This window comes from Barbus barbus, assembly GCF_936440315.1.
Source record: "Barbus barbus genome assembly, chromosome: 28".
Classification (NCBI taxonomy): Eukaryota; Metazoa; Chordata; class Actinopteri; order Cypriniformes; family Cyprinidae; genus Barbus; species Barbus barbus.
The window spans coordinates 18,436,174-18,456,662 of NC_136756.1; the positions used below are offsets into that span (position 1 = coordinate 18,436,174).

At 36.7% G+C, this 20,489-nt stretch overlaps 1 protein-coding gene and 1 pseudogene across 3 annotated transcripts; both read right to left on the bottom strand.

Annotated features, from left to right (window-relative positions):
- Positions 1–331: 331 nt before the first annotated feature.
- LOC306848541 (mitogen-activated protein kinase 14A-like) lies at positions 332–14,698 on the bottom strand. 2 transcript variants are annotated; one of them, XM_079383154.1, is made up of 12 exons: positions 14,211–14,698; positions 11,887–12,016; positions 10,936–10,994; positions 8,329–8,440; positions 8,158–8,187; positions 7,555–7,602; positions 7,329–7,443; positions 5,671–5,742; positions 3,888–3,967; positions 2,365–2,443; positions 1,884–2,057; positions 332–1,259 (listed from the first exon to the last, which is right to left on the bottom strand). In XM_079383154.1, exons 1-12 carry the CDS (start codon positions 14,327–14,329, stop codon positions 1,192–1,194), a joined length of 1,086 nt encoding a protein of 361 aa, XP_079239280.1. In that variant the 5' UTR covers positions 14,330–14,698; the 3' UTR covers positions 332–1,191. The 2 variants fall into 2 exon arrangements, with proteins under 2 accessions (XP_079239280.1, XP_079239279.1); XM_079383153.1 differs by lacking the exon at positions 3,888–3,967 and adding an exon at positions 4,805–4,884 and having other exon boundaries at positions 14,211–14,624.
- A 618-nt stretch (positions 14,699–15,316) lies between these two features.
- Positions 15,317–20,394, bottom strand: LOC306848812 (basal body-orientation factor 1-like; annotated as a pseudogene). The gene is made up of 10 exons: positions 20,268–20,394; positions 19,919–20,171; positions 19,759–19,824; positions 19,472–19,613; positions 19,283–19,363; positions 18,303–18,443; positions 16,434–16,459; positions 16,233–16,337; positions 15,525–15,593; positions 15,317–15,416 (listed from the first exon to the last, which is right to left on the bottom strand). The product of its transcript is annotated as a basal body-orientation factor 1-like (transcript).
- Between the last annotated feature and the right edge of the window lie 95 nt (positions 20,395–20,489).

Genomic DNA, 20,489 nt, shown 5'->3' on the forward strand with positions numbered 1-20,489 from the left:
AGAGCACATTTTTAAAATGTATGTGCTTTCGCAATTATACATCGAAAGGTGAAAGATGTGACAGAAGTAGCCAGACGAGCGCATCTTAACACGAAAACAAAGCACAGGTAAATCTACGGGACAAAATGCATCATGGTAGCCTTAGATACAGCGGTTACTATTGTAAATTATGGTTTCTGTGGTAATTTGTTATAAGACACTAAAGAAACTGGTGCATTGGTCATAAAATTCATCTTAATACATTTTTAAATGAAATCCAGACTTAGGGTGGAGAAGGTCTATAATGGCCTCACTCTCTGTTGTTCAACACAAAACAATCAAAACAAAAGCAGAAGTTTCTGAAAAATATCGGCCTTTATTTTCAGTAAACAATGGTGTGTTTGATTCCATGTTTTCTATGTCAGGTGCCAAAGACAATTGAAGCTTTTCAGGTTCATAAATACCACCTCAACAGTATATAAATATTTTACTCTATTTCTTATTTGAACATTCAATTAATGGCTTTTTAAGAACAGCTACTGAAGGCAGAATCATATGCATACTGTTCATAGTAGCAACCTCAGGTGGACAGACACACACACACACTTTCTCTCCCAAGGAAACACACACAAACAATGTGAAAAAGATCAGAAATAAAACAGCTAAAGATTCAAAAAGCTTTATGGAACGTATATTTACAAATAGCCTAAACATATCACCAATACAACAATTTACATTTTATCAAAGGAGACTCCAATAAATCCCATCTTTATGAAAACTGATTAATGAGGAACACAGTAAATCTTTAAGTACAATGCTCATTATTTGATTGGGAAAAAATATATTAACAGAAACTAAATGAACAATGTTTTCTGAACATTTTAAAAGTACTGCAAATGTGATGCATTGTACACAAAAAGAACATTTTAACAGCACAACTAAATAAGAAATTTCAGGTAGATGTTACATTTACAGTTGGACTTGCATGAAAAACAATTGTTGATATTACTATCAGAATCTTTTGAAGAAATTCAATGTGTAAAAACAATGATTTTCTATGACATCTATTCCTTCTGTTTGGCCCAGCAGACAACATTAAACAAAAAGAGAAAAAGTCAAACATCCTCCTGACTGGCTGATTACAATACTGCAAAATGACAGCATTACTGTAAAAGTAGTACAGTTGGTTTGATTGCCATTCCGAATAGAAGGTCAAGATTCCATTTCATCTCCCTCAAAGACTGGCGGCTCAAAACTGATCATCTCTTCATATGTCTGACCTGAACAGGAACAGAAACAAACAATTAAGGTTGTGACTGCAACATACATTAAAACATAAATCTAGATTATCCTAAATAATGGCTTTATCAAAACTGCCCGTTATTTTCATTAACTGAAACATTTTATTAATTGAAATAAAGCTGAAAGATATATAAATATTAGATGAAAAACAACTAAACAAATTAGAAATAGTGCCTATGCAACTAACTGAAATCATTTGTTGAAGTTGAAGCACTAAAATTACTAACTCAATACTAATAAAAACTAAACCTGAACTAAAATGAAAATACCTAAATATATTTTAAAACAAACAAATTACTAAAAATGACAAAAGCACAGAACAAAATGACTCGTTTAATTAAAATAAACTAAAAATAAAACCTAATTCAATTAGTAATAGCAATGGATTATTCTGAAAATAGTCAATGAATGTAAATATAGTATAATAGTATAAAAATAATAGAATAACATTGGTTCAGGGTGGGAGGATGGGGGTTTTAGGGGGACAATGTGTTGTTGATAGGATGGGGGGGGGGGGGGGGGGTGTCTAACTCAATGCCTCAAGTGAACAAAACTGCTAAAATTCCTTAAAGAACCTGTAACTTTTTGGCATTTTAACTCACGTTTCCACTCTTCAATATCAAGTTCTCGGCTCTCAAAGCTCTGGTCGAAAGGCTCTGCCTCGGGTTCATCATCTGGGTCATGGTACTGAGCAAAGTACGGGTGAGCCAGAGCCTCCGCCGCTGTGATACGCTTATCCGTGTCCAGAACTAGCATTTTTTCTAGAAGGTCCACAGCTAAAACAAAGAATTAAATATTTCATCAAAAACAAGTCCTTCCGGCTTTTTCCGCTAAATATTTTACTGCCCTGTTTCATAAATAATGCGTACACTTACACTAAATATACCAACACTGTATTTGCACATGCACAACCATTAAAACGTATTTTAGTTTGTTTTTTTGTATTCAGCAAGGATGCACTAAAATTGATCAAAAGTGACAGTAAAGACAATTAGAATGTTTCAAACTTTCTGTTCATCAAGAACGCTAAAAATGTATCACTTTTTCCCCAAAATTAATAAGCAGCACAACTGCCATTTTTACCTAGTGGATTAGCTCCAACAAACACATCAGCAAAATTCCTCTTGGGCATCTGAGGAAGTGAGTTGATGTAAGTACGAGCCTGTGGAAAAAACCAGGTGAACCATGAGCAGTCAGAGGCAATGAAATAATATTGATTACTGTCATTATCAAAGTATCACCTATATTCATTTCAAGTTAATATTACAATTAAGAATCGAGCTTGTTGCAATTCTTGACTTGTTCACCATGACAACTGCTTGTGTTTTGCACATTGCTAACCCTGTGAATCATAACATTGTTTTGTTAGTAAGCAGTGCCATTTGAATAATGCAGCACACAAACCACTTCAGAAGGCAGAGGGGCAAAGACGGACAGTGATTTCAGCTCGCATAGATCAGTGAATAACTGGATGATGGCTCAGCGGCAAGCGGTGAGCAAAGGAGAAAGTGGAGAAGATAAAGAAACTTCTTTGGGTTGAATTTATTACCACTATTACTTTTGCTTGTATTCTCCATATAAAATAATGTTTTAACCAGACATGAAAATGTTCTAATGAATATTGTATCAGTTTGCTCTGTTCCCCTAATTTGATTGGCTGAGTGGGTTTTTAGTCCAATGTCGCTATTTGTATCACTCAAGCTTGGAACTGGAGTGATTACAGAACGTATGGCTGTGTTTATCTGGGACATACAACCATCTCTCTTGATCGTGTGATATCGCTTTATTATACGTGAACAGGACTTTTTAAATTCTTCTAAATGCAGTCCGTATTTCCAAAATGAGGTCTGCTAATTAACCCTTGTGCACCCTTATGGACATTTTTGTCCATTTTATTTATTTATTATTTTTTTTTATAATTTTGCCTGTGTTAATGCTAACTGCATAAATTTTGTCTCAGGTGTATATTTTTTATTTTTATTTTAATATTCCACCCTGATTTCCTTTAATATATCTATTTTACACTAGGTACAAAAAGTGAAACACTCAGCACCTTTTGGACAAAAATGTCCCCATTTAAACTGCTATTTTTAATCACAGTGTCGTTTAACTGTAAAATTATGCAATATTTGTTAATAGGCTTTCATTATGTTGCCAAGGCTTCAAAAAAAATTGTTTACCAGATGGTGCCATTTGTTTCAGGTTTGGTCCATAAAGGGTCTATAAAGCAAATAAAAACCAAATTTTACTGAAAGCTAATTTTTTGATATATCAAACTCAAATTTGGAACACAACTTGTTTAGATTCATGGCTTTGATTTTCTAGCAGGTTTAGAGTTCATTTTCATAATCTTAAACCTGTATAACTTTTTTTTGTTTCACTTTTTAAACTTTTTTGACTTCAACAATAATCTGCCATGGGTCGTCTTTAAAATGAGACCAAATTTAAGTCTGTGCTCCCAAGCTTCCAATTTTTATGACCGTTTTTTTGACATGGAAATTTGTGTCCACTATGGACCTATGTGTAACATTTTTTTATTGATGCACAAGGGTTAAACGGCATGATGGGTATTCTGTAAACAAGGGGCTGGGTGACAGCGAGCTCACCTCATGGCTAGGCATCCTGCTTATTAGAGAGGCAGGTGGAGTTCCTGTAAGTCGCATTATCTGTTGAAGCTGGTTTATATCTTTGAAGGCCGGGTCAAGGAGCTCACGGTCAACAATTTTAGTGTAATTCAAACTTATCAAATGTTATCTAGACATTACATTGTGGTTCTCCACTGCTCTAGGGAGAAAGACATGATCAAAGAAAGAGAGAGGAGAAATCGGCATGCAAATTGTGTTCATATAGAGCAGAGAAGAATGGCATGCTTTAGAGATTTTGACAAGGATTAGAATCAGTTGAGAAATACATCAGTAGAGCTGGAAGACAAAACTCAGGCTTGTAAATTTCAGTTTAGATGATGATTCAGTCCCAAACAGAACCTCAAATCAGTCTTTCATCTAAAAGTGAAGCCAGAAGGTCAAAGTTTAGTTAGAGAACACTGGAGAAGCATACTTTTCAATTAGCGACAATCAACACACATTCCCAGTTGGAAAATCCAGCTTATATTGTTGACTGTATTTGATTTCTAGCTGGTCCAAGCACATCATTAGCTCGTTATCCAGCCACCATGTTTCAAAAAGCTTTTCCACTTTAAGATCTGGTAACTAATCTTGTAGATGGTCTACCAATTTTGGGTCAGTAAATGTATTTATTTACTTGTTTAAGAAATTAGTACTTTTATTCAGCAAGGATTCATTAAATTAATAAAAAAATGGCAGTGGAGATATTTATAACAGAGCAAAAAATTTATTGCTAATAAATACTGTTGTTTTGAACTTCCTATTCAAAGAATCCTCATCCAGCCTGGACCAGAGAAAAGCTATTACAGTTGCCAGATTCAAATGGATTTTCCACTTTGAAAAATCAACACAGACAGGAGTTTTAGCAAGTACACACTTCCTAAATATATCAAACTCACAGACTCCGATGAAATTTTCATTAACAGCTCAGGTCCTGGAGTTCCAACCAGAAGCATAATAAGCTTCAACTGATCGATGTCTAATAAAATGAGATGAAGGAAAACTAGTGTGGCTCAACAAAGGAACGGGCCTCAAAAACAAAGCATGAAACGCTTATTTTGGGTTCATGTGTACTTAAAGAACAGGAAAGCATAGACGCTTTGGTCACATCTGTGGAAAGACAAGCAAGCTGATAAAAATAGCACAGGTTGAATATTTTCAGCCTGCCCAGCAAAACCAAGTCAGAAGACGCTGCACAGGTGTGCTCTGCCTGTGAGAGGGGGAAAATATTTGATAAGTATTTCTGTTCCATAGGTTGTGGAGCCAGATGCATTTAGAGTGGCAGCCGTTCAAGATACAGTGCGTCAAATATGCAAAGCCAGGGGGGAAAACACACTGCAAGTGCTCAAACCTGAAAACATTTGTCATTGGCAATTAGAAGCGAGAAAGAGGCATGTCATTTCCTGCAGGGCAGTTTATTGCGTTCGCATAATGATGGATGATATATCCTTCCAATCACTGTTGCGTCTTTGGGCGTAGCTTAAAGGCGGAGTTTATGCGGAAAGGACAAAGATTCAGTTTAAGAGAAGAGCTTCTGCCGTATTACAAATACACACTGCAAGGATAGAGAAAGAGGAGAAACTTAGAAAATAAATTGTAATGTGGTGTTTATCCATTTATCCATAATTTATATGCCTTTAAATCAGCATGAGCAAATACGCACTTAAAAACACAATATTGCGCATTTTCTGGCTTGGAGCCATGGTGCAATTTACAGAGAGCGTTTTGCAGGTCAGCGAGGGGGGAAATGAGAGGAAAAGGATACGATCTGTGCCAGGAAACAGAGTCCTGCCTGTCAACAGCTCAGCCATGATGCAGCCCACTGACCAAATGTCCACTGAAAAGAAATCAAGAAACAACATTAGTGGAGAGGCAGCAAGCACATGTTCCCTCTCTTGTGTCCTGACCCAGCTATCTTGTCACAGAGAGCTGTAAAAACAACATGGATCAAAAGCCACAATCCTCAAAAGACATTTAGGCAAACCCATCAAGATTTGTCTGGTTAGCATGGGCCAGTCAGCTTGCTTGGTATTTGTCGTAACTACACTACCATTCAAGCATTTGGGGTCAGTAAAATTATTTTTAAAGCCTATTATTTTTTATTTTTAATACCTTCATTCAGCAAGAATGAATTAACTTGATCAAAAGTGACAGTAAAGACATTTACATTGTTACAAAAAAATCCATTTCAAATAGGGATGCACGATATTATCGGACTGATATCGGAATCAGCTGATAATGGCTTTAAATGTAAATATCGGCATAGGCCTGATGTGAAAAATTATGCCGAAATGTCTTGCCTTTAACTCACATGTGCTAATGATTAGATCACGTCAGCAGTGTAGCTCATTCTTGAAGCAAAGTTTTGTCTGAATGATGATTTGAATCACTCTTTTGGATCTCTGCATTTAATCTGTGAAAGCATGCACAGAATGATGCGTTCGTTGTGTGATAGAATGAACAGTAATAGCACGTGCAGCCTCCCTCAGGTCCTAACACCCGCTCTGGAAGGAGTTTTAATCTGTAGGGGGCCCTGTTGGCCTACTTCTAATTAAATTAAAAGTAAAATAGCCTTCACAAATAACATTTTGACTGTTTCTGATTAAATAAAGCAGTAACTGATGTCATAAAATAATGAGTATGTTTTAATTTAAAGTTCAGAAGCTGTAGTTTACATTATTTTATTTTATTTTTTTAAATCACAAACATGTCATGAATATTGTAAATTACATAATTTTATATATAGACTTATTCATTAATGTGTAATGTGTTTTATATTTTAAACAAATAAGCTTTATCAGATTTTCAGAATTTTTACTGAGGGGGGGGGGGTTCAAAGCTTCAATGTACCGTCAAAAAAACCTTCATTATTGTTTATTTCATTCTAACAAATAAGTTCTTGTTAAAAACTAAACAAAATGAAAATTATTTTGCTTATAATTTCTGCACAGGAGAGACTTGGTGTTGTTTACAAACAAAAGGAAATATATTGGTATCGGCCAAAATGAGTTGAAAAATATCGGCATATCGGATATCGGCAAAATGCAATATCGTGCATCCCTAATTTCAAATAAATGCTGTTCTTTATAATTTCTATTCAAAGAATCCTAAAAAAAAGTATTAAGCAGCATAACTGTTTTCAACATTGATATTATAGAAAAAAATATTTCTTGAGCACCAAATCAGCATTTTAGAATGACTCCTGAATGATCATGTGACACTGGAGTCTGGAGTAATGGCTGCGGAAAATTCAGCTTTAATAAATTACATTTAAAATAATCAAAAATATATTAAAATAGTATTATATTTCTATGAGAGTTGTGCATAAAATATCTACACCATCTTGTTCTAAAAAGCAATTTTCTCCACTGATTCAACATGAGTTGATTTGTATTGCATCAGATGTGGGTGTAGTGGTGTTACCTGTCATGTTGTAGTGCATCCAGTTAAGCATGATCTCTGGAGCACGGTACCACCTTGTGGCCACATACCCTGTCATCTCATCATCTGTGTGTCGAGCCAGACCAAAATCAAGGATCTGAGATCCAAAAAAAAAAGAGGGGAAAAAACACTGTTATTATTGTTTACAGGATGATTTGAGTAACCACATTACAAGCAAAAGTATAACAACTATGAAAATAAAACTCACCTTAAGTTCACAGTCTTCATTTACTGCCAGATTACTAGGTTTCAAGTCCTAGGAAACAATTAGTGACAATTAGTTTAGTTTTTTTTTATACCACAACAACCAACTGTTTTAAAAGAATATTTACAGCAATTTATGAATTAAATGTATAGATGTAACACGTTTTTTAACATTTCAATTTCCAGAGACCAAACATTTCCATTTCATTAAAACAAATTAAAATGCCTATATTTTTTTAAAAGCAATGCAAATACATAAACATGAATAGATTTTTAAACAAAAACGTTATGTGAGCTGAAATGTCAAAATCTTTCAGATTACCTATGTGACTTCTGTGGAACAGAAACTAAATAAAAAATGAATCACAATTATCTTCTGTGGTAATCGACAGTATGGCAATGATGCTGTCCACAGGCATCAAGCTGAAAATAACAGACTATTCCTTTAAGTCAGAACTCATTTCTAGCTTTAGTCTTTGCACAACAGCAGGCCTGAGCATGCAACATGGTGATGCCAGGGAGAATCGACTCCTTGGGACAACAAAACAAATTTGTAAGGGGGAAAATGCCTGCAGGCCATTTCTTATATGCGTGAGTGAACACTTACCCTGTGAATTATGTCAGCCGAATGGATGTACTAGTAAAATTAAAAGAAAAATGGGGGGGGGGGGGGGCTAGGTTAAGTGAGACGATCAAATTCCACATCAAGTCTTATTTACATCAGACTTAAGATATTCCTGTTTGTGTTTTTTACAGGATTGAAAAAGTGCAGTTTCACCTTAAGTCCTCGCAGGATCTGGTAAATAAGGAACTGAACATGATCATCTGTCAGCTTCTGACACTTCACAATATTATTCAGGTCAGCACCCATTAGATGAGTCACCAGGTACCTGCCAAACAGAACACAGGAATGTTATTCTCCTGCCAACTGCTTAACCTGGTGTTGGGAGTGACAGCATAAACTGAAATGTAGGGAACATTTAGTTCTGTTTTGATAAATCCAATAATCTTGTTTTGCTTGAAGGCTGAGTGCGCTTCCAAAGTGATGCAACAACTTAACACATATTTTGGAACTTCTAACCACTGTCAACATCAAGATGTGTGACTGGATCAGTTTTCATGTAAATATCCTGGGGTAGCTGCTCGCACATATTTTAATGATTATTTTGGGACTGTGAGAGAGGAAACAGGAAACCACAGGGAAATATAAACTAGAGCTGTGCTGATACAATCATATAATCAATATTTCACAATACTGCTTTCCTTACAATAGTGATTAAATACTTTAGATACTTATTTAATATTTATTTATTTGGGCATTCACAGAATGACCTTATAAATTCAATTACATGACGATTAAAAAAACGTTTGGGGTCAGTAAGGTTTCTTTAAATAAATTAATGCTTTTATTCATCAAGGATGCATCAAATGGAGCAAAAGTGATAGTAAAAACTTTCACATTGTTAAAAAAGTTCTTATTTCTAAAAAGGATCACGTGACACTGGCGACTGGAGTAACAGCTGCTGAAAATTCAGTTTGCCATCACGGGAATAAATTACATTTTAAAATATGTTAATACAGAAAACCTGTGTTTTAAATTCTAATAATATTTAACAACATTACTGTTTTTACTGTATTTTTAATTAAATAAATACAGCCTTGGGCACCATAACAGACTACTGCCAAAAAAAAAAAAAAAAAAGTTTTAAAATGGTAGTGTACGTATAATAAATTATAAATATATATTAATTACTTAAGAAAGACAGTTACACTCAAGTAGTCACTTAAAGGTAGAACTGAAAAAACATATGTAAAGGTTCATTTAAATGAGTAAGTCCTTTGAATTTGCTAATGTGCATCTGTATTGACCATTGAACCTGGCTCACAGTATATTCAGGCACATTAACAATCAGATTGTATTCCAGTCTTCAACTTTTCAAACAAACACTTCACGGTAACCAACAGCAGAGTCTAAATAAGCACTGACTCTTGGCGAGAGGGTGGAGCTACAGGTCAAACAGAGCCACTGTGGTACGACACACACAGCAGAGCTTAAAATAAGACCTACTTAATCCCAGAAATACTCTCCACCCAACAGGCACACTCAGCATTAGAGATAATCGACAAATACATCCAACCCTCACAAAGATGGGGGGGGGGGGGGGGGGGGGGGGGGGGGCAGATTAGAGACAGTAAACAAACATGCATCACTTCTCCTTGCACAGACAAATGAAAAACTGAAGCAAAGTGCTAAAGCCCTCCATCCATCACTGTGCATCAGGTCTATTTTTGGCAACAGAATCAATGTTAAGTCACAGCAGCATCTAGTTTTACAACCTGGCCGTATCCTTAGCATTCCTCACCAACCCACGGCTGCTAGGCTGGAGCCAGGCAGCACAAAAAGCTCAGTCTCTGTGGAAACCTGAAGCTCCATAAAACCACGAGAGCCCGAAAACATGCTTCTAGTCATGTAACAAATGGCACAAGATAAATAATGCAGTATTCGGTATGAGAAATTAGTGGTAAACACACAGGGGTATGTTAAGCTGTAAAAATTGTATTATTATATTATGGGTTTATATTAAAGCTGAACTAAAGGACACAGCGCATCAAAACCAAATCGCTCTAATTATGATCAACACAGTTGTTTACACAGGAAGCGTCAGATCACAGCTTCAGTTGGCAGACATAGAGTTTCTATTTTTGATGTGCAGTAGCCATTCATTTTGCCCACCTGTCTGCAATAAGATGATTTTCTGAATGAATTTACACTATCCTTCAAAAGGTTTAGCAAGTAAGATTTTCTTTCATGTTACTAAAAAGCTCACCAAGGCTACATTTATTAGATCCAATAAAACAGTATTATTTATTTGATCTATTTGATAATATATTATAATATATTTGAAATATACATTTAAAATAACTTCTATACTTTAAAACCTAATTGATTCCTGTGATGGAAAAGCTGAATTTTCAGTCATTACTCCAGTCTGCAGTGACATTCTAAAATGCTGATTTGGCACTTAAGAAATATTTATTATTATTATCATCATCATCATCAATGCGGAAAACAACTGAGCCGCTTAACATTTGTGGATTCTTTCAGGATTCTGAATAGACAATTCAAAAGAACAACTTTTATTTGAAACATCTTTTCTATAACATTAGAAATGTCTTTCCTGTCACTTTTAAATAATTTAAAGTGCCCTTGTTGAATAAAGGAATTCATTTCTTCAAAAATAATTTAACTGACCCCAAATGTTTGAGTGGACTATTTCCTCCAGTTTAATTAACACTTGCATGAAGTATAATCATATTCAAGAAAAAAAAAGGAATCAAGTCCGGTGAAAAGATCTCTTAGGAAGGAAGTAATTGTCTGACTCACACATCATTAAACTCTTCCAGGCTGGTGGCAGGTGTAAAAACATCCAGCAGGCCGATCACCTGCAAGCACAAAGTGCAAAGAACACGAATCAGGATCATTTAGTACAGCATGTACAGTCTTGCATTAAGATTTCATTACGTAACCTGACGAGGAAAATCTACAATTAAGCAGTTATAGAATTCCCTGTATAACACAATTTCTAATAAGAAAAAGAGAGGAATTACTATGTTTTAATCCCAGTTTGATTCTGACAGACAGAATAATGGCCAACTCTAATAGCAGAGGAGAGCTGCTCAGAATTTGCTGGAATTTTCAAGGATACAGTGAGAAAAATGATGTTCCAGAGCCCCTGGAGCAAACAATAGCTCAATGACAGGGCTTGATTTAAGGGTATAATAACCCACATTTCCAATTGCACATCACTGCTATTTTACAGTAAACATCCTATTATTGACCTATTCTATTTTATGATTTCCAACAAGAATTGTTTACTGTGAATTATGTTGGGGACTCAATAGAAAGAGGACTTTTATCTTGTGCAGTAACTAGCTAACATTCTCTTAATTTAGAAATTCTACTTTGCCAGTTCACTCATGGTCATTATGTTGCCCCATTGACCTTAATAAGGTTAGAAGCCATATTGAATTTTCTGCAAACGAAAACAGGGCTAAGGTTAGACTTTACAACAGCATGCGTGGCTTTTTTTTTTTTTTGGCATTTTAAAAATGAAATATTCCACTTCTCTGACTAGCTCAGTCTTCCTAATTAAGAAATGAATGGAAGTCTCCAATGTATTTTCTTTTGTGGAATAGAGAAAAACAGGTTTGGGTGAGTAGATAATGACAGAATTTTAAATATTTGGATAAACTAAGCCTTTAATCATTGGGATTACCATACACCACTGTGCATATTAGTCTTTTCAGTTTGATAATACCTGCGATCCAAACTCACATTCTCATGTTTCATATGCTTGAGTAGCCGCAATTCCCTGTAGGTCCGTTTGGCATGGATGATGGACTGAAAAGGCCTTGACAGCTTCTTCACAGCGACCTTCAATCCTGTCTTTTCATCATATGCAGAGCTGAAACACATGATTCAAACATGCCCTCACTTTGTTGCACAACTGAAACTCCAACATGCTACAACAGGACCAGAGGTAAAGACAGTTGGAAGTAGGAGTCAGCATATAAAAGGCACTGAATTAACTTGCTATACATTTCAGACTGAAACAAAAACCGTCCAGATTCTCGCTTCCTCATGGAAATAACCACCAAGGCTTACAGAAGGAACTAAACAGTGAAACATACCTATTGCAACCAATCAGAAACTACCTTTTCAAGGACAAATTGTTAAATAATGTCACACATTGATCACCACAACAATGAAGTAGTCTTAACTGCAAGGGTCATGAAACAACCTTTCAAGAACCACAGGATATTTGTTTTACATGTATAAATTTACAGAGAACTAACAGATCTTATCAAAGAAAATCTCAGTGCTTCTCTTTTTTTGAAACCACTGCATAAGCTGAGAGATGAGCCTGGCACTTCAAACCCAGTGCAATCTGTTCATCAGATATTCAATTACACAGACATAATAAGGGGGCCCATGAAATATAATCTAGATAGCACGGTTGCCTAGCATTGCAACTTCTAACAGTCACTTTGGTGCATAAACAACCTGTGTGCCCCGAGTAGGAGTAATTTAGAAAATGAGCCTGGCCTTCAAACACCTGTCTGTTTAATATCACAGAGACCTTTCTGAAAATCATTTGCAAACATTAAAGACTGAGGTAACACTTGTTTTGAGTTTAAGGAAGAAACCAAAGAAGTCTCTCGATGTGCACAAACATGAGTGTTTAAAAAAAAAAAAAGACATCTCAGAAACATTGTCTCGTGACAAGTGTGTTTGCTGATCTCAATAATTCAGCTGCTGAAATGTGCCATTTTTACAATGTATAAATACTTCCTCTTTAATATACAACAACAATTTGTAGAATGTTTCCCTAAAAACAGTGTCGCTTTCGAAACATCAAAGTGCTTCTTTGAGCATCTGTTTGGGAAACGGTCATTTTTCCGATTCTGTTTGGTGGCACTAATGCTGCAAAAATAAAGGTTAGGTCTAACTTTTTGCAGGAATTTTTGTTCACTCTTTTTTCATTTCAATAATACCAGTAGTTTTGCACTTTATAACCAAAAGCCAATCAGTTTATGCATGTTTTGTTTAGTATTTTTCATTCTTTTTTTGTCTGACTGAAAGTGCTATATGTAAATTAGTTTTGATTGCATGACAGACTAGTCATATGATGTAAACATCATGAGGGGGCGACCCGCTCCACATAGAATAAAAAGCTTTTTCATACTGTTAAATTGGAGTCTACACCTAATTTGATTGTGAATATATTTTTAATGATTTTTCCCAAACGTGCGGTTCATTTATTTACCTGTAATGTTTTGTCAATTATATTACTGAGTGCACCTTTAAGTGAATCATAAATAAAAAGAAAACAAGCACAAAACCACCGACAAACTTCCTCATCGTAGCTAAACAAACCAAACGAGCAATCCAGAGGAATTAATCATGAGATTAATACAATAAGACAAACCCAGTGCTTCACCTCATTCGGGGTGTTACAACAAGCAAACGGGAAAATTAAGTGCTATGACTCACTGGCTGCGTTTTTCAAACCCTATCGAGTTACCTACAAAGACAGCAATTTAGCGCCTCACAAGCGCACTAAGGTGCCCAAAATGGCAGCTCCCTTGTTTCTGGAGACACAGTCATGATGCATCATCTATGGGGTGACCTCATTCAGGACATACCCCACCAGATGTCCGCATTAAGACCACACTACACCACTAAGTAGGGCGAATAAAGAAACGTGTGGTTCTCGATCATCAACAAACATCGCAGTTTAAGTTACAAGAAAAACAACTTTGCAGCGCACCGCGTTCATATCTTCGGCTATTTTAACGCGTGCATCATGTTGCTCATCCACCGCAAAAGGTTTATCACTTTGCAACTGAAGTGGCGTGCGTGCGTGCACGCGAGGTGGCATTTGCAACATACGTGACTTTAAATCACACTCGTTAAAAACATTTAGCAACACTACAAGCACTTTTAACCCGCTTTTGTAACTAGCAATACCTCTTGCATAACAAACTACGGACTTTGGTCTTATTAGCAAGTTTGTTAACGCAGTGCAATGCTGTACGGGCCCGTAAGAATGAATGGAACACATCGTTCCGCCATCGAAACAACAGCTAAATATTTACCAAACAGATCCATATGCACCAGAGCCGACGGGAGACAAGTTCTGATATCGCACAGAGACCTCCCATATCGTCTTGTTGACGTCCTGTCGATAGAAAGTAGGTCTTTCTTTCTGCGACATGCCTGCAGAACTAGCGCCCGAGGCGAGTTGAGAGACTTCTGCTTTCTCTAGCTTGCCTGCCTGTGAATCAAGGCGGTCGAGTCTTCTTGCAACAATCAAAAATGGAAAGTAAACGACCGATAAAGTCGACCGTGCACGCGGATACTCAAGAGCGAACCACCTCGGTGTGTTTAATTCATGCCAGAGGCTCCAAATATTCTTGGAATGTGAGTGTTGAGAAGTTGCTTGGTTCCGGGTCGCGGTGATCTCGAGCACTATTCCTTCTGCTTCTCTCCCTGCTGCTACAAATGAGTCACAGTGTAAAAAAAAAAAAAAAAAAAAGCAAAGTGATTTCCCAAGCGCGCCCCCTGCAACACATTTACACGTACACAGGAGGGTTTAATAAGGCAGCACACAGAGGTTGTTGATGTATTACTACGTTTTATGCAAAGTCTCTGAATTCGATATTTATATACCACACTAAAACGTTTTAGGTGGTTTGAACTTTACAATGCTTAATAGCATCAGAGAACATACCGCTGTACATAATGGAAGATGATGTTAAACTCTCCAAGATATTTTTACATTTGTTTTTAATGGAATAATAATAATGTTTATAGTTATAATATTATAATCATTTTTAGTTTTATTTTACATGAAAACATACAATGTATACAAAAAAACATTCACTCAAGGTCATTTTATAAGAACAAGGAAAAATAATAAAACTTGTTAAATAGCATCTTGATTAACATAAAAGAAAAACAACAATATAGTTACAGAATGCAGTAATGAGCAGAGAAAAAAAATCATAAATTAACATTGCAGACTGCACCTAATAGAACAATAACAAAATAAATCAATGGATGGAGAAGGAGGTGGAAGATTTTTGTCTGAAGATGCATGAAATATATTTTGAAGATTTTACTGCAGGGAATTACAGTCTTGTTCTACATATATTTTTTTAATTAAATATTTGACTGTAACACAATATGAAAAGTTTTACAGTCAGGTGCTCTTAAGGGCTGGTAGAACACAGGGGTCAGAGGTCATATTGGGCATTGGCATCTGGGTTATAAAGGTCAGGCTACGTTTTTCTTCAGTAAATCTGAGAAGGTAAAATGGTTTGACTTAGCACTTATAAGACCACAAAACAGCACTATAATTATTCTTGTAAAAGAACATTCTAAGTGTTATCCATCACAGTGGGCCTTACCCTGCATCACTGCTAACCTGGATCTTCTCAGAGGAAGACGTTGATAGAGCTGGAAGATGGGTTGGTTTCCTGTCAGGCAGTAAAGAAAAACAAAAAAACTAAATATGTTTAATTGTAGAGTTGAAGTGGGCCACGAAAGCTACTTGTCACTGTGTTGTCCGTCACTACAGAAACGAGAACACTTTCACACAACAATGAAACAATGCATAAGCATTTGGGACCCTGAACTGCCTTAAGGAATTTGTGAAATGTAAAAGAAATCCAGGCCTAAGAGAATCTAAATATGAATTCTGGATGCCGTGTCTTTGAGTGACGGCATAGCAGTGCTAAAAACAAATGTTGCAGTGTTGTTGTTGTTTCTTTTTATTTTATTTGATACTGTCATTTCAACCAAATGTCTTCCATATAGAACAGAATGCAATATCCAAATCCCTTTTTACCCATTCGGATCCGGCACACATTGCAATGGACATCACTTTCTTTGTTTTTAATGTTAATTTTTTATTTAATAATAAAATAACAATATTTTGGTTAACAACAATAACATTCAAAATAAATGCTGAATTCCAACCATTAGTCTACATTTAAAAAAAAAAACTAATCAACAATTTTGCATTACAACTTATTTAGTTGAAGTTTTCTGAAAATAATATATATGTAACTTGTGTGTGTATTTATATCTATAAATACAAATATAAATTTATTTACCTTGTTTTTTGCCCATTCAATTTAGCAAAAAGCAGATTGAGTAGTCTCTCTTTCTGCTCCCATGTTAGATCAGAAATAACCACACTGGAGCTTTTCAAGTTGCTCCTAAAATGACACCAGACAATTTTCATCATCATAGTCATCTTGATTAGTGATGCACGTTAAGAGCAATTAGTAAGTCTGTGCTAAAGGCTCTCACACCATTTGTCAGCTTCTTCCAGGTCAGTCTGAACATCATTGGTGCTAGTCAAGTCAAGTCAAGTCTGCTTAATTGTCAATTCTTCCACATGTACGGCGCATACATACAGAGAATTGAAATTGCGTTACTCTCAGACCCTTGGTGCATACAGTTAACATTAAACACGTTCAAATACAGATAATACAGTTTAAACATATGTACATACAACTATACAACTATACAAATGAGGACATTGTAGAAAAATAAAGAAATAGATAAAGTGGCATAAGGCGCATGGCAGAATAGATAGAGTGCAAACCAGTTAAATAAAAACAAAACTGTGCAGATATATTTGTAGTGCAACAAGATCTTAGCAATCGGACAGTGCGGGGCATTAGAGAAGGTCCGTATACGAGGATACTCCAACCTTCCAGTCCGAGCCTTATTCATTCTCCAGTGATAGGCCTTCAGAGCCTCCTGTCTACATACAAGATCATCTTCAAATGTGTGAAGCACTTCCAAATGAATCTCCAAAATCAAATAAGTATTTGACCCCTTGGCAAAACATGACTTAGTACTTGGTACAAATCCTTGTTGGCAATCACAGAGTTCAGATGTTTCTTGTAGCTGGTCACCAGGTTTGCACACATCTCAGGAGGGATTTTGTCCCACTCCTCTTTGCAGATCCTCTGCATGTCATTAAGGTTTCGTGGCTGATGTTTTTCAACTCGAACCTTCAGCTCCCTCCACAGATTTTCTATGGGATTAAGGTCTGGAGACTGGCTAGGCCACTCCAGGACCTTGATGTGCTTCTTCTTGAGCCACTCCTTTGTTGCCTTGGCCATGTATTTTGGGCATTGTCATGCTGGAATACCCATCCACGACCCATTGGTCTTTCATCCAGTTCTCCTCTGAATCATTGGCAAACTTCAGATGGGCCTGTACATGTGCTTTCTTGAGCAGGGGGACCGTGCAGGCACTGCAGGATTTCATTCCTTCACGGCGTAGTGTGTTACCAATTGTTTTCTTGGTGACTATGGTCCCAGCTGCCTTGAGATCATTGACAAGATCCTCCAGTGTAGTTCTGGGCTGATTCCTCACCGTTCTCATGATCACTGAAACTCCACGAGGTGAGATCTTGCATGGAGCCCCAGTCCGAGAGAGATTGACAGTTATTTTGTGTTTATTCCATTTGCGAATAATCGCACTAACTGTTGTCACCTTCTCACCAAGCTGCTTGGCGATGGTCTTGTAGCCCATTCCAGCCTTGTGTATCTACAATCTTGTCCCTGACATCCTTGAACAGCTCTTTGATCTTGGCCATGGTGGAGAGTTTGGAATCTGATTCATTGATTGCTTCTGTGGACAGATTTTATACATGTAACAAGCTGAGATTAGGAGCAGTCCCTTTAAAAGAGAGTGCTCCTAATCTCAGCTCTTTACCTGTATAAAAGACACCTGGGAGTCAGAAATCTTGCTGATTGATAGGGGATCAAATACGTATTTGACTCATTAAAATGTAAATCAATTTATAACTTTTTTGAAATGCATTTTTCTGGATTTTTTTGTTGTTATTCTGTCTCTCACTGTTCAAATAAACCTACCATTAAAATGATAGACTAATCATTTCTTTGTCAGTGGGCAAATGTACAAAATCAGCAGGGGATCAAAAAATGTTTTAAAGCTTCTGTGTTCTTTTCCTTCTCGAGTGTGAATAAACTGTTCAATAAACTGTTCCATTTCTAAAAATTACATTTACCAGACAATTTTTTTCAAATGTCAAGTTTTACAAGGCTAAATTGTATTTCGATTTCATTTAATTTATGCTTTAATTAAATACTCTACAGAGAAACTGTCTCTTAAAATTCCTGATAGTCTGTTAGTGGTAGCACCTTTAAGAGAGCAAGGGAAGCATTCTTCTCTGTCAAGGTGACATTTGTCCTCTTCAGTTCCTCCGCCTCTTTCACGTAATAATTCAGTGCCTCATTCAACCGTACATTCTCCTTGAACACTGTATGTGACGCTGTACTGAGCTGCCTATTGGGAGCAAAAACTGAAGATTCAACTCATATATACCAATAAACACCAATGATACACATACAAAAGTTATATATGCAGTCTTTACCCATAATGACTGCAGTTCGTCGTCGTAACCAGCTTGAGTGGGCAAATGCTCACATTCGATGGCGTCTGGTACTTTGGAGAGGTGTTCTCTTCATGGATGAATCCCGGTTTTCACTGTACAGCTCAGATGGCAGACGTGTATGGCGTCGTGTGGGTGAGCGGTTTTCTGATGTCAACGTTGTGGATCGAGTGGCCCATGGTGGCGGTGGGGTTATGGTATGGGCAGGCGTATGTTATGGACAACAAACACAGGTGCATTTTATTGATGGCATTTTGAATGCACAGAGATACCGTGACGAGATCCTGAGACACATTGTTCTGCCATTCATCCACGACCATCACCTCATGTTGCAGCATGATAATACACAGCCCCATGTTGCAAGGATCTGTACGCAATTCCCGGAAGCTGAAAACATCCCAGTTCTTGCATGGCCAGCATACTCACTGGACATTTTAGAGTGGCCTTTTATTGTGGCCAGCCTAAGGCACACGTGTGCAATAATCATGCTGTCTAATCAGCATTTTGATATGACACACCTGTGAGGTGGATGGATTATCTCGGCAGAGCAGAAGTGCTCACTAACACAGATTTAGACAGATTTGTGAACAATATTTGAGAGAAATAGGCCTTTTGTGTACATAGAAAAAGTCTTAGATCTTTGAGTTCAGCTCATGAAAAATGGGAGCAAAAACAAAAGTGTTGTGTTTATAATTTTGTTCAGTGTATCTGGCATCTGGGTTTTCTCACTCGTGCTTTGTAGAACTTGTACTCTGTTCTCGCCAGACTCTCTTGGTGTCCACGATCAGCAATATGCATTTTTTCTCTCATCTAGAAGCACAAGAAATACATTATATATATAAAATTTCTGGAGTTTTGATGCATCTACATTGCTTACTACATGAAATAGTTATTAGTAATAATGACTGTGCAGTGCACTGATCAGGTCTTCTTCCAGATTGGCCTTTATTTTGCGAAAATGCTTAATGGTTTTGAGCTCGTCCTGCATCCTCTGGAAGTCGCTTGACCTCTGCTTAAACCTCTCTTCTAAAGCATCTATCTTCTGCATGTATTCAGCCACCTGCAATAGCCAATCAGTTGACACGAATGAGGGTGAAATTCAAGTCTTGCATGATAACACTACAGCTTCTTGAAATTCAGTTGTAATTCAGCTTGACACAATGCTAATTCATTTGGAAAATAACTCAGATTCGATCAGTGCTTACCAGAAGGTCTTTCTCTTGCAAAGCCTTCGCTTTTTCTCTTTTTAGTTTATCTTCTAATGCAGCAATCTTATAGGAGACAAATTAGTAGGAAATGAACAGCACAGGTGGAAAAACTGAAATGTTTATGATAGAGATGTAAAATTATGAAAAGCAGACTAACCGCTGCTGTCTTTTCACGGTCTGTTCTCTTCAGAAAAGCTATAATATCGTTTGTGTCTTTCTCGGCTCTATATTGCTGGTACGCGAGCTCCTCGTTGGCTTTAGCGAGCGCTTGAGTAGCTTCACGATACTCGACACGCGATATTTCAGTGATATTAAACTTCGCCTCCCATAAATCAGCGTTTGATTTGAACTTTTCTATCTCTGACTCCTTGTCGGCTTTAGACTCATGCTTGCCTTCTTTCTTACCTTTTCTGTAAAAACGTGAAGTAAAGACAATTAAAGAGAGTAAGTACTGCAAAGGCTTACTGTATAAGTCAAACCTAAAATCCTTATCCTTTCATCCTTACCCCTTTCCCTTTCCCTTGTTTCCTTTCTTTTTCGGCATGTTCCGGCGCTTCAGACAACTAACTAGCAATCAGAGGATTTTGGAGCTGCACGGGCTCATAGTTTGATTCTGTTTACATTCGTTACTATGGAGACGGTCACCTTCCGAACAAACTGACGCAACATAAGATAAATTATTTAAATAGCAAATAAAAGCTAGACATTTATTATTATTATTATTCCTG

What these genes read in the sequence shown, in the direction of transcription:
- LOC306848541 (XM_079383154.1), bottom strand. Translation starts at nt 14,329, where the DNA reads ATGTCGCAGAAAGAAAGACCTACTTTCTATCGACAGGACGTCAACAAG. An exon ending in GGTGCATATGGATCTGTTTG is followed by an intron (nt 12,017 to 14,210) that starts GTAAATATTTAG and finishes CATGTGTTTCAG; the next exon opens with CTCTGCATATGATGAAAAGA. An exon ending in TCTGTTTCCTGGCACAGATC is followed by an intron (nt 3,968 to 5,670) that starts GTATCCTTTTCC and finishes CGGCCTTCAAAG; the next exon opens with ATATAAACCAGCTTCAACAG.